Here is a 22856-nt window from a genome sequence, read left to right as displayed (position 1 = left end):
TACGTTGATCCCAATAATTTTTATGTTGGTACAATCATTTATCATAATGTTGGCGTTCCGGATATTCGGGGTACGTATATTCGTCTACGTAATAGGTTCTACGCGGCTTGCATGATTAAATATATTGCTAACTTATCTTTTATGTTCGATGCAATTACTTAGCGTTGATTTGAGAACCTGTTCAGCGACTGCTAAGTGTTTTAGTTAATTAGTGCGATATCTAGCACTTTTTGGGAGTTTTTATAGATTTTTTCATTTCGGTTTTAAGAGTATTTTTTAATGATCGTTCTACTTGGTTGGATGTGGGAGCCAATTAAAAAATCATATAAGTACGCAATAATCATAATTGTGTGATTTAAGTAAATGGACTGGATAAAAATGGGTTAGATAAGAGTTCAGATTCATTTAATATTTTTTATGTTTTTATAACCAATCGTAAAATGGCAGGTGCCAATACCATAACGTTTTTGTTTCTAGTGGACCTAAACAACGCTCTTGATAAACATAAAAGTATAAGTCTAGTGACTCTAGTTACTCGGTTCCAAGATGTCCTTCTCAATGAGAACGACCGGCAAAAAACTTTACAGTGCGCTCCTAATGCCTACTTTGGTATTATTTGTAAGTTTTTATTTTTTACTTGATATAACACATGTCATCATAATTTATCCTGTCATAACTACACACATCCCTCACAAGGATGGCTTTGACTTAGGCTAGTCGTGACACCATTCCCAAAATACAAACATTAACATGCTTTACATCAAACTGTCTGATGTCTGCTTGTCTCTCCTTATTACCTGCTCCGTCTAATGTTAATGTCTCGCGACCCAATGGGAGTAAGCTCTTTAAACTTGAAGACATCGCCGCACCGCTTTCATTTAAAACGACATTTGTCGGCAGGTTTCGACTTTTCGAGACAGGCCCCAATCAGGATTCTGTCCGAAGATAGCTAAGTTATTATTAGCTTGTACGAAGCAGGGATGTATTGTGTAAACAAAACGGAGCAATGAAATCTCCAGTGGTGTTTTTGCTCAATATTCTGTGATATATTTGCCTTATGCAACGTAGTTTCAACTGCACCGTTCTCTATTAAGATACAGAACGGCATGAATTTGAAAATGTAACCCGAAACTGGGTGAAATCGATCTCCTGTCTTAGAAACTGTAGCGATCTGCCTTCTGTTGGCGAATGGGATTTTGCTGCCGAAATTGTAAACGATATAAATCCTTACTGTAAAGAGATTATAATTAAAGATACATAGGGAGATATACTTTATAATTAATGTGCTTTTTTATTCATTTTCGTTCGACAATATATCTGATCTTTCTACAACTTTGTACGAAACACGAATAACTGAAATCTCATCATAGCACCCCGCTGTGCGCTACATACATACCGATCACCAATACGCCTACAATATGTCGCGATCATCCTTAAATTTGTTCGGATTCTGTGAGAACGATAAAAATCTATGGTGTAAATGTTTCACAGGATTTCCTAACACGTTTAAATTTGTATGTTCATATGTAATTAATACTTACGAAATCTACGGCTCAAACTCGAGGGACAGGAAAATTGTTTTATAAAGTTATGAAATGGACCTTGTTAAGTAGTTATATCACTAATAAAAAGCCAATTGTAAGTACTTACCTCATTAAGTTATTTGCATGCTAATAAACAAAGCATGAAACATACAAAACGATGCTAATTATATCAAAAGAGCTTTTCGACGCAAACAAACATTTCAGTAAACATGCTTATTTAATTTCGCGTACTGTTTAAACACTTTAACGGCTTTTGAACCGGTCCCAGTCGTACCCATAACGTCTGTATTACAACTCAATTTATTGCCATGACATCGTGACGATTACTATGACGAAATCGGCAGATAAATTGCTACTTGTATGGGAACATTGCCTCCACTCGCTCGAGCTCCTATATCGAATTCGGTCTCAATTCGTTCAACAGATTTCTGTCTAAAATTTATCTCACAAGGTCGCTCGCTAGATTGGTTTGCTAGCCGGCCCCGTACTGAGTTTAGACTTGACTGTTTTATTGATGAAAGGAGCGGGACGAAAGAAATATGGTAAATAAATAAATCTGATATATAATACTATTTAAAACATAGATGTCAATGCCACGTCTGGCTAGCATCCTGTGGGGTATTGTTTGCCTAGCTACTAGAGACGAGAGCTAACCCTTCAATGCTTACGACGCCACTGCAATCTTGTTGTATAATATAAAATACACGTTTTTGCTGCTTCTGACGTCAAGAGGTGCATTGTTATAGGTCCGTGTGGGAGCTTACGCCGAAACGAATGAGTTTCCTACATACGTAAATATAAATCTATTACACAGCTCGTTTATTGTATTAAATGGTTTGTTCGCTCATAAAATTATGGTCATAATATGTAACGAGTTAACAAGCATGACAATTTGTGCCAAAGCTCTAATTAAAACCACGTTTGGCACGGATACAACGAGTTCAAAGTTAATAAAAACAGGTTGTCTGTTCATTGTCTTTCTATTAGTGTTACTATAACTTTCTCACAGCCCCTCCTGTGCATTTCTCGTGATGATAGATGTACATCTGTTGGGTTCACATATGACCAATAAATAATATAAATCTTGTGATCGATTGTGATGGATATGGGATCCTATATAAAACAAATGAGCAATGAGAAATGAATGTTATTCTCAGTTTTGTCGTTATGAATTAGACGAACCCTATGTTTATGTATCATCATAAAGTGTTTATTTGTATTGTAAAATTATCCAAGTACGTAATACTGGTTTTCTCGTAACGTTTGCATGTTTAGTAAAACACATACCGATTGCGATAGGAACACGCGAATCAAGCCATTCATGGAATTGGGACGCACGTACTCTGTCTTTAGAGGTCGATTAGACCATGCCGTCCTACTTATGAGATAAATTTATTGCCTTTTATTTAAGGGGTTGACGCAACGATAGTATGTGGCCCAAATTGGATCGTTTACGTACTATCAAGAGACGAGGTTCGTTAAACAGTTTTATAGTTTGTTTTGGATACATGAATTATTTTACACGGGAATGCAGCATCTTAAAATGTAAATGAAAATCATATATTCAAATTGTGTTTGCTTCATAAGAGTATAGGAAAATATTACGATTTATATTTTACATTTGTCTAGCGCATTCTGCACGCTCCTTGCATATACGTACAGTAACAGGATTGGCACTTTGGGTGTACTTTTCAGCTCAGTGCTTTCACACAACCAGTGTGTTATATTAATACGTGTATGTTTCAGTCTGAGGATAAACAAACACATAGCAAACGTTGTACATCTTACGTTATGCTCAAATAATTATGAAGTTTGTTAAGCGCAAAGTGAAAAGACCAAGGTTCCCCAAACGATTTTCTTGGATCCACTCTTGATTAATAGAATGCTTTGATTATGAAGTAAATAAATACATTCTTTATTTTATTCTTTGTACTAAGTACCTATTAATCGTTAAGACATGACTGACTACGGTCGCTAATATGCGTCTGCTAAAATGGAAAGTTTATCTTTGGCCCATCCTTGTAAGTAACGTGGAGATAATCTCAATAAGGTGCATTCTTAGCAGCATTCGTCACGGAATCATTAACACCATACCATTTAACGTTCCGAACGTGCGTTTCTATGACTCGACGGACGAGATTTCGTTTTGTAAGCACTACCACTATTTCCGTCAGAGTACGGAGGCGAGGTTAACAAGCCTTGCATAGCGTTTGTCAAATCAAAGTCAGTTTATCCGATCTATTTTATCCTTATTCTTATTCCTTATCTAATTCATTTTAAAGAACAAGTTTAGGATATCGATCCAGGGATAAATCTCAGGATGTAGCTCTGATCGCTTGTTTGTGGAGCAATAAGAATTAAAATTTCGAAGTCTAGTAAATGATCGTTGTGTATTTATTCAAATTAGTTGTTTAAGAGCATTTAGGGCAGTTTAAGGGCATAAAGAAAACACGTTTTTACGTATCATTTATTTAGTTATAAGTGGTTTCTGAGGCTTGCACAGCATTTGCAATGTAGGTAGCTGTTTGGAAGCATGACAGGTGCGGTGCAGGCAGTACGCCGAACTACTATGCTTGCGCTCGTAGGCCTGCATAGATGATGTGATGTGACATTGCAAGCACGTTCTGGGCTGTATAGAATACATCGACCCTGTTTTACTAATAAAACCAAGAACATTATCCGCTCGTTATTATGATTCTAAATTAGTTTTCTTTTAAAGGCCTATTGTAGATATAACTGGACTCCTATCAAAGTTTCGTAAGCCCCTGTAATGTATCCGAACAAATCGATTTTTAAATTGCTTTTGACTCATATGCACGAACGGGCTCAAAGGTTAAAATCAATGTAAATACCACTTTGAATTTGAGCCGATTCATGCAAATAACTCACCCTGCATGCCTCGCTACTGCTTACTGATTCCTCATGAAATAAAAGTTCGATAATACAGACAGTTTATCTCGACGAGATTTCTTGGCCTCGAAAAACTAGACTGATCCAGAAGTGTTTTACGATGATCGGTATAATATTATGTTGGAATATGACCATTCCCCTGTCCCTCGATGTGTTTATCAGCTTTTTGCTCTCCAAACCCGCGATATGTGTATTCGATTTTCTCGAAAGAGTTATCGTGTCTCGCAACCGCACCCGCCCGATCCCGGCCCGCGCTTCCAAGGCAAAGGCTTCATTCCCGTTTAAAACCGTTGTTTCCGACATGAAAGAAGCTTAATCTTAGCTTTAGGATTTAAACCAGTTTCGTTTACGAATGAAGCCCCCGTTTAGGACTCCGAACTCATGATCTGTTTTCAAATAAGTAGATTAAGGACCAGGAAAGATTGAATGGGAAAACGAAAATTATTCCTTTCTATTCTGTTAAGTAATTGTGATTATTGTAATTCCAAAAATAGTTTGTAAATACCAAAATGTATGAGAGCATGATGTCTGCCATACATAAACCTTTGTATTTTATTTTGTGTTAAATATTATCCAATTATTTTTTTAAACTATAGTAACTTTATACAACCCAGAAGTAATTCAACTGTGAGAAATATAGTGTGGTCGGACCGCACAGGTCGACCCAGTAATGAGATCAATTTTCAAATAACAGCGTAATCAGTACTCGGTACTTTAGTCTACAAACAGCTTATTACATCCGCCGCACATAACAATCTGTTATTAACTGTTTCCCAAAGCAAATAGAGTACATTTTGCTGTAATTGTGCCTCCGTCTCGACGTCTACGTAATATTAATTTAAAGTCATCAGGAACTATCTATTTATAGTGCGTTTGTCTCGTTATTTCCGAGTCATGTCGGAATATAATGTAAAGGAAGACCTTAGTTAAAAGCCATGCATAACTATTCAATGAAGTTATAGATATATAATGTATATAGCGAGTTCAGAGAAAGCTGTTACGTAAACGCACTGTTTTCCAGTTCATGCAATTTATATTCACAGCGTTTATTAATTATGGCGTCCTCCGGGCCAGGCACGTAGTATTTTGCCTATCCAGTAAGGAAACAGATGTATTAATGTGTCTGTAAATATTGTTCTTTCTTTTGCGTCATGATGTAGTCAGAATGTTAGGTTCTAGTTTGATTTTAAATAAACTAATGGCCAGCTGCATGAAGCTATCCAGAATTATTTCAATGTCTACGTTACTATTTCCCAATATGCGATCGAAATTAAAGCCTTGGATTCACTAAGATAAATTTTATACATAAAAGACGCTTGTTATTTCTGAATCCTTTGTTTAAAGTTGGCTATCAGTTTGGTACATTGTTTGTTATCTACCTATATTGTGTAGGTCTTGACGACTGAACCGAAGCGTATCGGCCATTATGGTGCTAGTTTATTGAAGTCTAACCCTACAAAGCTTTGGCGTATCCTTCAAAGCGGGACTAGTGAGTTTGATTAGAAATTCTGAAAGACCTCAGTCGATGTTTCATTTGAGCACAACCTAACCTACGTACTAATACAGAAACTCTCTAGTTTCCAACATTTTAAACTTTATACTTTTTTGTATATTATATATGAAACTAAGTTGCGAATACTTGTATCGATCTAGTTATTTGAAGCTTCGCCTTCGGGTACACGACGAAGTTGTGTCGCTAATGAACTTTCAGTACGTAGTTAGTCGTCATGTTGTGTACGTAAGGACATAAACGTCAGTGTCTCGTGAATGAGGGGTTGTCACCAGATGACTGATGGATTTTGAAACAGATGAGTGTGTGTTTGTACTCGAGATAGGGTTAGGACGAAATTATATGCAAAATTTAATGAGTTTGTATTGAGAGGATGTTTATATTTCGTTATGTCGAAATGATAAAGGATGGGACGCCTTCCATAGAAATTTTTTGGGGAACTAATCATGAGAATATTATGAACTGTAGACATCCAACAGCCATATTATAAAACTAGGTTAAGTTAGGTTAAAATCATCGGTACCTATAACCGATGATTTTACGAGTTTGACACCAAAAGATTTTTGAGATTGTGCTCTTCTTTTTAGTATCTTATAATATTGAGTATGCATTCATTAGCGGACGGCTAGCTCTTTCTATTTAAGGTCTGGCAAACCCATGTTATTCTTACCATTAGCCACCATTGAATCTTCTAATAAAGCAAAAGAATATCAAGTAAAAATCGTCACCGTAACCCTTTCACCTGAATAATAATAACAGAAGTACCTCCAAATTAGTTTCGGTTTATCTAATTGTAGACTAAATAAGTCTATTAAAGTTGAGATGTCAATTACAGCGTCTGCGTCTGGCTTAGATCAAATTATTGTTTATTAATATGTCTTAATTGAAAACGTCTTAACGTTCGACAATCGTCCTTTAAAACTTGTCAAAGGTAAATTGATTAAACCGTCTCTATTTCATTTTCAGTTAAACTTAAAGCCTTTTAATATTAATATTTATTATTCATAGTATATTTACATTAATATCCTTTTATTTATTAGTGTAATGTGGCTCGTAGATGTGAGGTTTCGTACATAAAATATATTAATTTCTTGGTCAAAAGAATTGATAAAGGAAATTTATTTAAAATTCAGAAAACCTACAAAAATAGAGAGAATTTGAACCTAAGTAACTTATAGAACTTAATAGGAATTTTGTGCAATCAATGTAATGTATTAAAAATTTAATAAGTGGCAGAAATATTTCGGAGAATAAACGCAACGTATTTACACGTAGTATAATAAGGACGATAATTTAAATATCATTTTCAGCCTTTATTACTTCGGACGCAAGATACTCACTTATAAGTCAGCATCAGATTAACAATAATTGTAATATATTGTGCAATTGAACTGTTTACTCATACACCTGAAAACCTTTGTTTCATGCTGGTGTACCATTAGGATAGTAATCAAAATAAATTGATAAGATTTCTCGTTTCCTATTCCATCAATCGGATTGCTTCAATGATTTATGTATTTGATACAAAACATTGTAATAGTTGACGATTGACTACAGTTTTACGTGAATGTGTGACTGTTAATGAAAATGACTGGAATGCCCTTGGTAAGGCAATTGTGGTGATTCGATATAACCGTTTTAACCGACTTTAAGTGTTTACGTTTCATGTTTCACACTTGTGATAACCTTTGACCTTAGATCGTGTGCACCTATGTCACTGCATTAAATGTGTCACTACCTTCCTTCTCTTTCTTCTAGGTAGCATTATCAGTCTCATGTTGTAGTTCGATGTTTGTATTTATTGCATACAATCCTCGTTTTTCAAGTGGAAATACCATCTGGTGAATGATCATTTCCTCTGTTATCTGTTTTCGATTCTATACTCTTAAGAATAATAGAGATCATCTGAATTGACGATGGTTCGTCAATTCAGATGTCCGAGATCTCTATAAATTAATACGTATTTATCATTAATCTTTGAATACCTATTATGTTTTATGGCGTAAATTAGAACATATTGTTGGGTGCAATATTGATCGGTCATCAGTGTCTCTACAGACTCTCCTTCTTTTAACTAGAAACATTTCAAATTAATTTATATTCCACCCGATATTGCACCTTCATTGCGAATTCTCTCCTGTCCCACCGACCGGTGTGGGCTTATCTTTACTCCGAACAAATATCTACCGTTCCCAAAAAACTTGTTACGAAAATTGTGTTCTTGATAATTGTATCCTTGTTTCGAGACAATATTTGGTTGTATCAAACGTAACATCCCAATTTTGTTCCCCCTTACAAACTCGAGAAGGCAATGAATAAAACATCAATGGCATACACCTATTAAACGATACTTTAACGTTTATTGTAAAGGTGAGTGCTCAAATTAATCAGGGGCGACGCAAAATTATCGCTTCATACCTCCATTCACTTCCATTGTAGCAAAGTTAACATAATACAATGCGTTTTAACCCAATTACTATGAGAGCTTATTAAGCCGGCATCCGTTCATAATATGATTTAACTTTGTTTACCCCTGACGGGAATATTGTAGTTGTTCACGTACTTACTTGTCTGCGTGCTTCACTTTGTGAGTTGAGTGACTTTTGTGTTTCAAGTACGAAATGGGATGATAACTTATGCTAATACTTTATTGCTTTGTTTTTGTGGATACTTTTAGTTGAACAAACTTTGACGTTAAAGACCGAAAAGCTAAAACTAGTAAAAAATAAGAAAATTCGTCCTTTTTCTCTATTCTTAAAATTTCTTAATATTATTAAATGATGTAACGATTCACTCACGCGTATTTATCGGGGGTGCCCGACTAGTTTTGGACCCAACCGGAGCCCTTAATCATGAGCTGACGCGGCGGGATCGCGACTCGAACTACACCGAACATCGACTAAACCGTTGCATCACTTAATAATGAATCAGTCTCACGATAGTTATTATAAGAAAATCTTCTTGTTTTGAGTAGTACAATGACAACTATGTTTTGTATTTATACCGGCAAAAATTTCATCTTCATCATTATCATCAGCCCTAATTCGTCCACTGATGGACTATGGCGTGCAATAGGCCTCCTAATTGCACGCCATCGACATCGGCAAAAATTTGGAGACTTTTATTGCTCGATAGTTAAAACTAATCGAAGTTCTTAGACTACATATTCCATCTGGCAACCAGCTCCAAAAGACGGTTTGAGTAGCAACTTCATTAATAAACAAGTAATCCGTTCGTAATAAAGTAGCAGAGAAAAGAAAAAGTTAGCAATTAGTCGCTTATGCGTTCACGCCTACCTTGCTTAATGACTTAACCAATTAATATAACAACATTTTTACGTTTATGGTTGTGTAGTTAAAATAATATAGAAACGTGAAGATCATGTCTGACCTTTTCATTCACATGTCTGGTATACCCGTAACATTCTACGCGGTCACCCTCGCTACCAACTTTTTGATTGCATTAGCTGTTTCCATGTGACAATTAGCTGATGCCGACACGACGATTTAATTTAAATTGCATACTGGCACGATATCTCGCAAGACATAAAATATCAAGTTTTATGATTAAGAGAGTTCCTACCAGTCTTTAGCTGTTAAATAATGGTCGTATTGAGTTTTTGTAATTAAGCGTGTAATTAAGTGTTCTACATAATAATGTTCGGTTTTTAAAGTTTGTTTAAGTATTTTACGCAAAATGTAATCTTAGCATACTGACCCCGTGAATATCTATCCAAGATTGTGAGCTTGGTATCCGCATATCTTTTGCCGGTAAGACAGAAATGGAGTGACTGAAAAGGGTTAGTGTGGGTTAGCGAGCTTGTAATTTATTGCTGCTTGTATTATATTTTATTATATACACTTGTCGTACGTTTAACGATGTATAACGCCCCCGAGGCGTTTTGCCATTTGGTGTCTTCTTACCTACTCTCGAATGAAACATGTTTACTTACTTGAACTAGTTTCTTTAAAAGCATGAGTGCTTTGAATCGTTTCCCTGTTTTGTCGAAAAGCTACTGCTTTAATCGACATCACGAACACATCGGGATCTTGTACCATTACGAACCCCAAAACGAGGAATCGATAGACATTAAATCTCAATTCACACCAAAGTCCCGATTGTTGCCATTGATATGATATAAATATCGATATCTATATGATATTTTTGATCATCAATTCAAAGTAGATTAATGTCAGAGGCAATGGGTAGTCGTTTAAGCGAGTATTGGCTTTATTGGTCAACGTGGATTGCTTAGTAAACTGTAGGACATTCTTATGTAGGAGAACCGGTAAATTTATCTTTGGGAGCGCGGTGAAGTGTTCTGTTCCTACTGTTGAAAAATAGATTTTATTTTGATCTTAAGGTATCGCTTTTTTGTTATACAAGATAAAAAATATTACTCTTTATACAAAAATGCTTATATTTCATTTCGTTCCTAAGAAGTTAAAAGTTTGTATTATATTTTTGCAGAAAAGGAAGGCAAGCTTAGATCTTTTAGCAAAAGAATTTTATTACTTTTGGCGATATCTGCGAGGCATAAGGTTTAGATCTTTTTATACGAATTTAATATAAAATTAAGATAAGATTTAAATTCTAGTGCAAGTTTTACCCAGGGTCAGAGGTGTCGTAACCTATGGGTCGCGGTTTCGTGGTTCTCGCTTAGGGGTTATGGGGTTTCTTCAAGGTCAAGAGCTATATGCACAGATTTGCTACGGCCCACGTTATTTATGTACGTCAAGTCGTGGCTAAAAGCAGCTAGGAGTATTTTGGCTACGACTGGACTTTAAGTGGCCTTTCGGATTTATCGCTGCTAAGTTTTAGTTAAGTAAGTGTTTCTGATGTGATGCCTTCAGCGTAAATGCGAGTTCATTTTGTAAGGTCTTTTATGGAGGAAATTTTATATGGCAGCAATTGTTTTGTTTTTATTGTATTTGTACTGTAATTCTATTGCCACTCATGTACATTTATAGTTAAGAAAAATATGTGCATGTCGGACCATCGCACAATTTTTTCTCTAGCCTACTGTGTCCCACTGCTGGGCAAAGGCCTCCCCTAAATCCTTCCACGACTCTCTATTCTCACCCCAAAAAAGTAAAATGTCCTTTTACTAGAATATGTCGTTTTAAATAAAGCCTGAATTTATAAAATTCTTTTTGGTATTCAATGAAACTATGATCAAAGTAACGAATAAATGAATTTCAAACTACTGTCTGTCAGACTAGTGAAGCAGTAAAAGCTTCCCTCGAGGCAAACTGCGGCAGACCTCAACAAAAAAGAAACTATTGGCCAATTCAGAGCGTATTTAGGTGCTCTACCTACTTTAAAACAAAGAGATAAATTTCATAAAACTAGTAGAAACATATGGCCGGTAAAAAAATACCCCGACCGGTATTGAATAGGTATCCCCTAAAAATACGTAAACAATCAATCCTTTCACTAGACAATAATATTTGTCGTTCCTTATCGTAATAAGTCAGTGAAAATTGTACAATTTTACCGAATAGGGTAAAACTTCGTAGTCTTATTCCTAATCGTAAAAGCAATACTTCTAAAAAGCGTAGACGAGGCTAGAATTATGAGTATTCCACAAAGGTCATTGGCATTCACATCGACCGTCTCGCGACATGTGATTTATAGTGATTGGATTATTTTCTCTGTTTCAGACATTTAGTTCCCAGCCCGAAAACGTCAAACAATGGAGGCTGACACCACACCCGTAAGTACCAACACTATGAATGAATATAAATTACGATATACATTATATAAAAATGAAATATTTAAGTTTCACCTACATATTGCACATCACAACAAAGTTAACAAAGTTTCATGGTACTGCCATCTATTGGCAACGATACGACAACCTGCACGTGTTCCCGTAGGATAACGACTGAAACGGGTTCATTTAAGCGTCTCGTAGGCGGACTTAATGCAGCGAATCCTTACTAGATGGCGTTGCTATTTTCCATGATAATTCAACGTAGGCTACTAGATGGCGCTATCTTCAGTTTCGTTGGGTAGGGCACGTCTGGAACTACGAGAGAAGGTTAGCTTCGAGCTTGCTTTGTATTTTGTCCACCCTCCGTAAGATGTCGTTAGTACGCATTGTGATACTTATTAACTACATTGTGAAATAATATTAAAATGAAATTTTCCTGTTTATTTCGACTCCGTTATCGTATATTTTTATTGTGATATTTTATTTTGTACCATGTTTAATCATGTTAACTATGATATATTAGTCCACATTTTATACAATATGTTACGTGTATGCACCACTCTACGTCCTAATACGTGCCTGAAAGCTTGCTCATGTTACTTTTTTTAGTCTAAACTCCATTCAAAAGGCGTCCTGAATGTAAGCTTAATTTAATACTGTATATGGACTTTCCTCGTAACATTTTTCACACAATATCACGAAGCATTCGTGTCGTGTTAATAAGTGCTGAATTAACACATTTTGGCACGGGATTTCGCTTTTACAATATTTTAAAAAATTGCATATGGCACCGTCCTACTGGCAAAGTATCCATTGTCCGCGGGGCGATATTGCGAGAATTTATCGAATGCGTTTCGTGCCTCATATTGCTCGATATCGGTTCATTAATAAACTATATCCTGTTGCCGCACCATACAATACAATAGCCGCAGACCGTTTCGGAATCGTTCGTGTGCGAAATTTATAGCGGTTAGAATTTTGGATATTCGTTTTGATCTGTTACGCTTCAATTAATAAAAACTTTTCAAATGCAATATGGACGTAAGCTGTGAGTGGCTTGCTACGAAAGTGAGGCTTAAAAAAAGAAAAGGCACAAAATACGAAGGACTAATTTTAAAATGGTATTATTTAGACCTTGTGTAATGAATGGATTATACTATAAAAGCAGAGTACGTTGTGTGTAGGATCCTCCCGGCTCGGGCGAAACGCGGTGCAGCTCATGTCTGTTCCGGATATTCAACGTTACGAATGGCTTTATTAAGACTAAATATTACAATTTCCGAGCAACTATTGCGACGGTTAGAATTACTAATGCACCGCCGAAGGAGTCGAGTGAAAAGATGCGATTGCACTGAAACCCGCCCGACGCCGCCAGTTTCCTGTTTTATGAGCGGCAAAATTGCAGTTTCACGCTGAGTTGCCAACTACCAACGGATGTTACGTTTTGACTGATTTAAATACTTCTTTTTTCTCAACCTTTACCAATTAGGCAGTTCGTTGCGTTATCAGATTAAAAGTAAAGTGGTATAAAAACTGCTTATCTCGAACGTAACCCTTTTATTTCGTAAAAAAGCTAATAAAAGTATCTTGGCCCTACAGAAATATATCTTCGGAAAGGGGGCTGCGTCTTGCAACCACAAATTACTATGATTTAATATTGCTTAGTTATCTGCGGGTTGGTAATTTGTTAGCACGCCTCTCGGCCTCGCGTTGGGCGCTATTGTTGCTTGGCTGCCTTTTGTTCATCGCCTTTTACTGACGATACGATCTTGAGTTATTATGATTAGGATTCTTTGCCAAGTGACGCGAACTCGCTAATTCCTTCATTATCGTTTTAGTTTTACTCGCTTGTGAGCGTTTTATAAAACTTTTTGTTGTCATCTCCGCTCTTCCGTACTGGTCTTGTAAGATTAATCTTAATTCTTTTGCTTTTTATAACTTCTTAAAAGCTTGTTGAGTGTACCATAAAAGCTAAGAGCTGATGTGTGCCAGTTTGTGTACGCAATTCATACTAATCTGCTCGATTAATATACGCGTACTCGTAAGCTTGTAGGTGACCTAGTAGATTAATAACCGTCAGTACGGCTCGTAAAGTCGATGGAGTTAATATATCAGACGCCGCGTCATGTCACGCCATGTCCAACTTTCATTTCATATAGTGCTCTCAAATGAATCGATTCGAATGTGGCTTTTTCAATTAGTGAAAACATTCGATTGTCATTGTGTTTATAGTGTAATTGCTGGTTTGTTATCCATCCATCTTGACCGGTGTAATGGGTAGCCATCAGGGAAATGAATCGCCTGGCTGTCTGGTCGAATGGGAGCGAGGTACAAGTGTTCTCCTCGCGAAATTGCTTTCTGTTTTAATGTCCGAGGTATCAAGGGATGCCTCGTTTCTGTGCTGATTGTTTTAACGTTTATATTTAAAACCGCTTGTTGCCTTACGTTTTTATTTCCTTTTTGTGTTTCACATAATTCATAACCGAAAGCTATCATTTCATTAAATTCTACCGTATGTAGTAACCACATTATTTAACTAACTTGACTTTTTTAGAAAAGCATTTGCCTCATGTTAATACTCATATTTCGTTTCTTTTGTAGTATTCTAGTGATTATTTTCTTTATTATGCTACTAATTTATTTCAAAATTTTAGTTTTTTTTTCAGATTACTGCATGCATAGCTTACGATATCGAAGTTTGAGAATATTGTGTTCTTTTACTCTAAAGGAATAAAATCGTAAGACCAATTCTTTCGTACTTTTATTGTACTCCCTATAAAACGCGTGCGCGGTGGCACACTCTCATATTATATTCAAGTTTAGTGCTGAGCTCCTGTATCACCTGCAGTGTTTGCGGTTGAGTTGCCGCGAAAATCGTAAATATCTCTGTGTTACGCTATGGCAGTGCAGTTAGCAAGGATTGCAGATACTGCAATGGCATGCAGCGTGCGTGCCACACCCCATTCATTAGGCGCCGAGTGCTTCCGCGCATTTATCAATCTACACACACAAGGCTATGGTTCACGGTACCCCTCTTCATAATGTTTCGTGATTTTTAAATAAGTTTTGTGCTAAATAATCAATAAACATCAACGCCGCATAGTTACCAAACTGGTCTGAAATATTCACAAATTAACAGTGAAAATGTACTTATAAAAAAATATGCAAAAAAAGGGACATGAAATTTATTAAAATAGTTGTGGTCGCCTACAAGCAAAAACAAAACTCGACATGTTTTGTGAACGAAAACATTCGGCTGGAAGATTTTGTAACAGCATTGCGTACATCAGATTGAATATGCAAGCGAATTGGTGAATATGTTGAAATATGCACATGTTTTTGGTAGGTATAACTGCGACATCAAGATTCCAATGTTGTACCCATCAAACTTTGTTTTTGAAGCGCAATTGCAATATGTTGATATTGTAAAAAACTTATCAAAAGAGGCAATCGAACCATTCGATTCAATCGCTAAATTCCAATTTGTCAAGTGCTTGAATTCGGGTTAACGTTAACCCTTCGACCCTTTTGAGCAAAATTTAGCAAAATTTGTCTGTATAGAGCGCAGAGTAGAGTGGGACGAAATTATCAGTTTCAACTGGACGGAGTCTTAGCACACCTGCGCCCCTAGTGATCCAGGCTTACGAGCAGCTACTTCGGATAAATCCTGAGACACCAATAGTGATAAAGCGCTACCCATTATTGTTAGCTGAACTTAACTAGAAATATAGTGGTCTAGGTTCTACGTTCTCTACAAACATTAATACGTAATGTGCAAAAAGTTGTTAATGTTGCCTTGAAGATACCAACGTTCTTTTGTTTTAAGGGGTGCACCAGCAAGCAGGTTTGACTTCAAAGTTTAATCATTTGTAAGTTATGATTCTTCCGTGAAAAACATTAAAGTAATGTTTTCATTGCTTTTAATTAAAGGATGATGGCGTTCATTAAGTTGAAGTATGGCAATCATAAACGCAGTAAAAAAGCGTTATAACCAAATAGGTTTTTCGAATGGACATTCACGATTCGTTCAGTGACTTGGAGTATGCGGTTAGATTTATTCCTTCCCGACCCACTGAGTCTTGTCTGCGGTTACTTCGGCCGAATTGAATCGTTAAGATGCGGAGACATGTCCGAAACGAGATGGTGTTATACGACGTACTTGTGGTTGGAGAAGGATGGAAGTAAACCAGCCATATTCCTTTGATCGTTGATGCGTGCCAAACGTATGCGGTTTGTTTAAGCTTTGACAAAAAAACAGATACATTAATTCCACTACACGGGTAATATTTTTTATTAGGATACTCCAGATAAGGTTATTCGCTGTATAGAACAAAGAAATCTACTGTTACAACAGAGTTCGAAGCTCTGCTGGAGTTATTTTCAAAAAAAAAAAAATCTGCATGTAGTCTTAATAGATCTTTAAGATCATACCTTCAAGTGAGTTTGAACTGGTATCCAAACCGGCGTAAATAAAAATCGATTTTCGCTTACGTTGGTTTGGAAATCTATCAGAAGATGGTACAGTTAATTGAAATCTAGTTTGACGAGTTGTATCTGCGCAAGTTTTTTATCAATTTAATAAAATGAAACATACGTATCCAATATTTTCTAGAAATCAACCCAACGGACTATTTAGATGTTTTTATTCAAATACACAGTTCCTAAGGTTGCTCGCTGGGCTAGTCAAAAAAATAAAATTATCTTTAATAAAAACCAGGAAAGGCTGTATCCTTATTTGGGAACAGGTTAGAGACCCTGTCATCTTTTGGTACCCAATATAAAATTTCCCTCTAAGCGTAGGACGGACGATGTAAGAGCTCAGGTAAAAACGTAAATATTTAAACACCATATGGCTTTGGTTATTTTCGACGTCCTTTCTAACAATTTTGCCCAATTGTCCCGTCTGCGTTGTTTATAGGCGTTTGGAAGAAAACGAATTAATATACTTACACGAAGGTGTACAATCAATGGTCCTACCATTGATTGTACATCATTGGCAAAGCTGGTATACATATCACTATTACTCCAAACGATTTAGGTTTAAATTTTATAATTGACAACAATACAGCTCTCACTCGACTGTTGATATCTACTAATTGATATAACAAACAAGAGAATTACAAATCGTCGACTAAGAACATGCACTATTATCCAGCGTTTACACGATGTCAAACAAATACAAACACATATTGCCGGCAATTAAGCAGTCATATTTGCGAGTGAATCCCACAGTAAATAATAATGTCCATCGTCCAATTATCTTATAGCGGCCAGTGACGAGTCACGAGATATAAGGGTCAACTCTCATTTGATATTCTACTCCCTACCCACGTAATGGAATAACGTTGTGAGCTCGCCGACGCCCGATACGATCGATCTACCTCCATATATATTTTATTTTCGTAAATTGTAGCGAATGATGTCCGGTAACCCTTGTCAGGTCACTAAAAATGTGTCTGATGGACCGCGCGACCGCCCGCGCTAAAATCACTGCCGTGTTACCTGTTATTTTAATGTAACTCTTATTTTGAGGCAATTTGAACTTCTGCATACGCAAACATACATTATCAATCCCACTAAAAGATATGTCATGCTTTTTAATAAAAATGTTCGCAAGTAATAAAATAAATGCTGTCGTAATTCGTATAGTTGACACTATAGCAGTTACAAGCCACTTTATTATCTATTTGATTTAGGGAAGGTATAATAAAATGTAATTCAGTAATGGATAATAAACACACAAATATAACAATGATGATAGGCACGCAATTCGACGAAGTAATTTTTTACATGAATGCATTCTTTATGATGAATTACAGCGGCCACACGCCAGGCCGGACTTTACGATTTTGAACGTACAATTTTTATAGAATGAATAATTATAAAGTAACGTAAATCAGTTTAACAGCGCTAAACGGTCGGTCATAATATTATAAAACGTTAGGTAAACGTTTTAAAAGGCAATATGCATTTAAATTCAACTCGTATAAAATGCAAATTCGAGATTATTGTTGTTGGTAATCTTGTTGTACTTGTTCGCAGATGTAATACGTTCGTACCTTTAAATGTAACCGGGGTTATGTTGGCACTTGCATTATTTATCTAGACAGGTTTTACTAATATGTTTTACGTAAAGAAAGGAACAGACCTGCTCTTATTCCAAACGCTTAAAAACAGAACCAGATACGAGTAGAAATTATGAAGTCGAGTCCACGTTTAGTCTCTGTACGGCGTTAATGTCGAAATGTACTTTACCTTTTTCGCAATGATTTATTGGGAGAAAGTAAATTGTAATATCCATTAAAAATTGACAGGCACGGTGGAAGAATTATGTTAGAGGTCCACAGAGTCGACAAATAAATTATGTCTGGCATGCGGGGCGTCAGGGACGCCCGGCGAGCTCTTAACTCTTATTTTATACTTATCGGTACAACACTTTTATCTCCGCATAAAATGCTATGCAGAAGCCTTTTAAAATTATATTATGCAGACGCAGACTGTTAAGAGGGTTTAACTGTACATTTTAAAATGCTCTTTTATAATGTAAGTGATGTATACCATCCTCAAACGTAAAGTTTTCCCTCTAATTGAAACTTAAATCCAATGTGTATAGCAAAAACTTATTCAGTCCATGTTATCACTTTTAAATTTAGGTGTTGTTGATTCGCAGCTGCGGTACAGGGTGTAAAATTAAGTTACAGGTAGCAACAGCGAACGCGTTAGACGAACCGCATAGAATATTTCCACGTTTCTATTTGTGTACGTTGCGGAAAAATAAAGTTAAATCAGACGCGTTAACGCGTCGCTTGGCGGGGATTGCCGCGGAATTGTTTCGCTGTTTTGTGTAGGGCGTTTAAAGTGTTTTTACTCGGTTTGCTAATGGACGCGGACTTTACTTACCGCCCCGTTCCGTTCTACGCTTGTTTACTATTAATTGCGCCTTTTGTCGCCTACAGCTGCTGTCTCGGCGGCAGGATACGGCTGCGGTCGGTCTGCGCCCAGTACAACCTTTATGGGTGTTTACGTTGCGCTTCTAGGAAACGAGCCGGCGATTTCATTTTGCCGCCATTTGCGCAAACGAAATAAAAGTGTTCTCCGGTTTTAGCGACAAATTAAGCTGTTTATGGATGCAGAAGAGTTTATTCACTAACTTAGTTGAAAGTAGTAGTTTAAACTTCTGTTAATTAGTTTGCAAATTGTTTCTGTTGATACATTTTATTTAAATTAAATTCAGTTTGTACGTACCCCATAAAATGTTGACTGAATAGTTCTTTTGCGTCGTTTTAAAACATTTCATGGACGTGCTACGCGAACGCTACGAACCGTCTACGACTACGCTACGACGTAATTACTCTCGAGTTTAATTTTCGTTTTTACTTATCTCCTCTATTTTTTTATTCCTGATGAAAGACCGTTTTAGTAAAGACAGACTTTGAGATAATAAGGAAACTAAAGAGTAACAAAGTAGGGACTTACGGTGAAATATTCTGTAGCAGCCGTCATTACGTCACAAGTTTTGACCGCCTCTCAACTTTCACATTGCGATTTAACGCCAACCGTATTTTATTGCCGTTGTTCAGTTAATACAAAAGTTGGTAACTTCGCACCATCGATTAATATTGCAAACTTTACAGAATTCAAGAGGCTTTAATAAGTTCTGTGTAAAATTATGTGGCTGGCATCCCGGCGACTGGGCCACACATAAATAATGCTTTCGCAAACTGATTCAATAAGAAGATTGCTTTTGAAATATTGATATACTTAATTCAGTAATCGAAGAACAAAATATCATAGGTTTATTGCTGAGCATTATACCTGGCTTAACATTAAAATTTGTTAGAAAACTGCCTTACATAATTATTGCTAGATCATCTGGTTTCCTTCTCTAGATAATACTATCATCTAGCATACATTGTCTCCGGCTCGCATTTATTTTGTTTCTCGGGTAATAGACAACGCATCCGGCGGTACGGATAATGGGTCTCGGAAAACAGAGAGTGCTCGCAATGTAAGCTAGTATCTACACCTGTCGCCTAGCATCTGCTTGTTAGAGCCCCAATCAGTTAGAATGTTGGTCAAAATAAATTACTGTCTGTCTGTTGTTAAAATGTTATTACATCTGATTAAAACTGGATTTCTTGCTCACTATGCCGTATAGAAAGTTAATAACAAAATACTCAAATACAAATTCTATTTTTCACAACTGATCTATGTACTCTACTATGTCCGGAATAAAGCTCTGAATTATGAAATTTCATAAAAACAGAAGTTATAAAAAGTAGGTGGGTGTTATACACATAATATGAACGGCGGTACCTTACCCTCCGCAGCCGCTGGCACTTAAAGCACCCCACCGATGCAGATTGGATGACGCCGTATGATTTACGTGCCGCACGCCGCTCGCCGTCTCCGATAAAATGACGCGAGCGAGGATTGACGGAGAAGCATTTGTTCCTTCACATACTTGTATACCAGTAATTTCTTTTGAACGTATGGAGACACTGATAATGTAACGTTTGTTTGAATTGAAAGATGACGATTACTTTGCATATATCTGAGGCTTACGTATTCATATTTACTCTAAATTAGGTTCAGCATCAAAACAAATTATTCACCCTCGAAAGTAATGATTTAACACACCCAACAGAATGTATATACCTAACATCGCACAAAGAGGGTAGGCAATTTGCAGGCTTTCAAAGGAACTGATGACAAACTAAATATCACCTTCCATCAAATTTGTTTAACGACCTATAATTTAATACCGCAGAAGCCCCGAGGTAATCAAATAACATGTCGGCGCCGTATCCAGGAAGTACCGGTAGCAGCAGTCAAAAGCACAATTAACTGAAACTTTTGGATATGGTGGAAAACTTCAAATTGGCAAGGTAGGCTACAAGTGTCGTAGCACGCAATACAAATTAGCTGAATGGATCCAAAACATAACAATTATTTTAACACAGATTTTTAAATTTTGTTTGGAGTCATGGAGCTTTAACATGTCTCTTGACTTGATAGGAATTGCTCAGGGAGGTGTGAATAACAAATGTCAAAAACATCTTCTTTTAAACAATTTATATTGTTCCAATTTTAATGAAAAATAAATAATTTTGGATCATTAAATGCTTTATAATCTACACGCTCTTTGTTTATCCTTTCATTCCTGCAACGTGGCAAAATAGGTTAAACGATATTTAATAATATAATTGATACTTCCATGTAGTAATTAATTTGCATATCGGCCCAAACTACCCGTTTTATAGCCATTATTCCGATCGAGATTTACCGATTTGGAACTTTACTAACTTGTATCGTATTTTGGGCGTAAATAGCGCGGCTCTAGCGGTTTAATTAATGAATGTACTAAACCGAGAAAATACGCACAGGATACATACGATAAAATCGACATTTAGCTTGACATTGTTACGAAATTACACGGCGTCTGTCGTTTATAATCATTTTTGATTGGCCCTCTTAACTGTAGGGCTATACTTGAATTGGAATTGGATTAGGATTATGTGGATACCGTCGTGAAAGTAACCCCATTAATCTCGATAAAGATCGGCCCAAGTATCGACTGCTGTTTTGTTTGTACACTTTTGTTTTCATCAGCATTAAATTAGTGAAATATCGATTGAGTATATACTGCCAACATCTTTAAGCTTCTTCGGAATGATTTTGTAAGCTATCATTGGTAGCTTGGATTTTGAAATAAGTAGATAGGTATTCAGAGAATAAGTTATGATGGAGGCGTAGTTATGTCAGGCGCCAATTGTGTGATTGGTATTAAAGACACCATCTTGAAGTCCCCGCCGGCATTCGACAGACCGTCTACATTGACAACAATAAATAAATAAACACTTTGTCTTCTAATCGTCTTTCAAGTCAAAGAGACAGTTAAACCACAAATGTTAATGTTAATTTCTCGAACGCCTGTGTTTTTGTTTATAAAAATCATTTAATTAGCGCCCGGGATGAAATAAACGACCGTTGGGCACGCAATCAAGCTCACAACTAAGGATAGGGACCTTAGATCATCAATATTTTTCCGTAAAATAAGCCGTGACTTCGATAAATTAAAATTAAATAAAACACTTGAACTCCCTAATTTTGGATACTGTTTTTGTGCTTTAATCAATTAGCAACATGTACCACCCTAACCTACCTAAAGTATGAAAAAAATACATTTACTTCTCTGGGAAAGCTACACGGCGAATAAACAAAAGCTTTGCGAATTAATTAGGCACCCCCAAAATCACTAAACATATAGAAGCAAACAAAATGAACATGTCTACGAAAGATTAAGAGATTTGCTTGTACAAACCGACAGGCTATCGACACCCATCCCTCTATCGGTAACAAACGTCGATTATTTCGCAGGCTTGGCCCATCCATTAGCGCCATATTGACTACCCACTTTCATCTTCCCTTGCCTCGGGGATTATTTGTTTACCTCTTATTTTTTGTTGGAGTTTGTCATATTAATTTGCTAGTGACAGGTTGGCGGCTGAAATGATGTTCGTTATTCAATTATTTTAAGGAACTTGGTCTGTTTGATAAAATTACAATGGTTGAACATGAATGTCATTTTGATGTAATTGATGTTGCAGCTATGTAATGGAAGGAAAACACTTGTGAACTGCCTGTGCAATTAGTATGTGCAGGGTATTCTAATAACTAAGTGTATTTATCATGTTGCCAAATTTAGTAGGTTGACTACTACTGAATGTTAGATTTTGAAGGTCTGTAATAATTAAAACCATTTCAGATGATCTTACGACTTTAAGAACTTAGACTTACTTTACTTAAAGACTCGCGTCTTAAACAAAAACCTTAACAACAAATGTTTGATAATTGTTCCTGATATTAAACCAGGTAGAATCGCAAACAAATTAATTAATTAAAACTCATCAAAGATTTAATGCATTTCCACTCCAAACAAAAGTAATTTTGGGATTAGTATATTTTTTTCTATTTTAATTTAAACAGGCAGTATCGCTCACGAATTCTAATTAACACAACAATCGAGGCGTTTAGACTTTTTGAGGGATGGACTTGGGAACTTCGTGATGAGAATTACACGTTTTTATGTAGAAACGTGATTAGATTTCTTATTGCGAGTTTATTTAAGAAGACGCGATTAAACTTAAACATTGGTTCGCAATTTCCAACGTCT

At 36.3% G+C, this 22856-nt stretch overlaps 1 protein-coding gene across 3 annotated transcripts in view; it reads left to right on the top strand.

Annotated features, from left to right (window-relative positions):
* Positions 1–22856, top strand: part of LOC113497499 (tyrosine-protein phosphatase Lar) — a 369958-nt gene that overhangs the window by 6605 nt on the left and 340497 nt on the right. For all 3 annotated transcript variants that reach the window (XM_026877088.1, XM_026877081.1, XM_026877072.1), the window contains exon 2: positions 11628–11680. In XM_026877088.1, coding sequence (XP_026732889.1) covers positions 11660–11680 — 21 coding nt within the window. In that variant the 5' untranslated portion in view covers positions 11628–11659. The remainder of the gene's footprint in view (positions 1–11627; positions 11681–22856) is intronic.

This window comes from Trichoplusia ni, chromosome 1 (assembly GCF_003590095.1).
Source record: "Trichoplusia ni isolate ovarian cell line Hi5 chromosome 1, tn1, whole genome shotgun sequence".
Taxonomy (NCBI): domain Eukaryota; kingdom Metazoa; phylum Arthropoda; class Insecta; order Lepidoptera; family Noctuidae; genus Trichoplusia; species Trichoplusia ni.
Note: the sequence above shows the minus strand (reverse complement) of the source record. Positions and strands in the feature narration are given on the sequence as shown.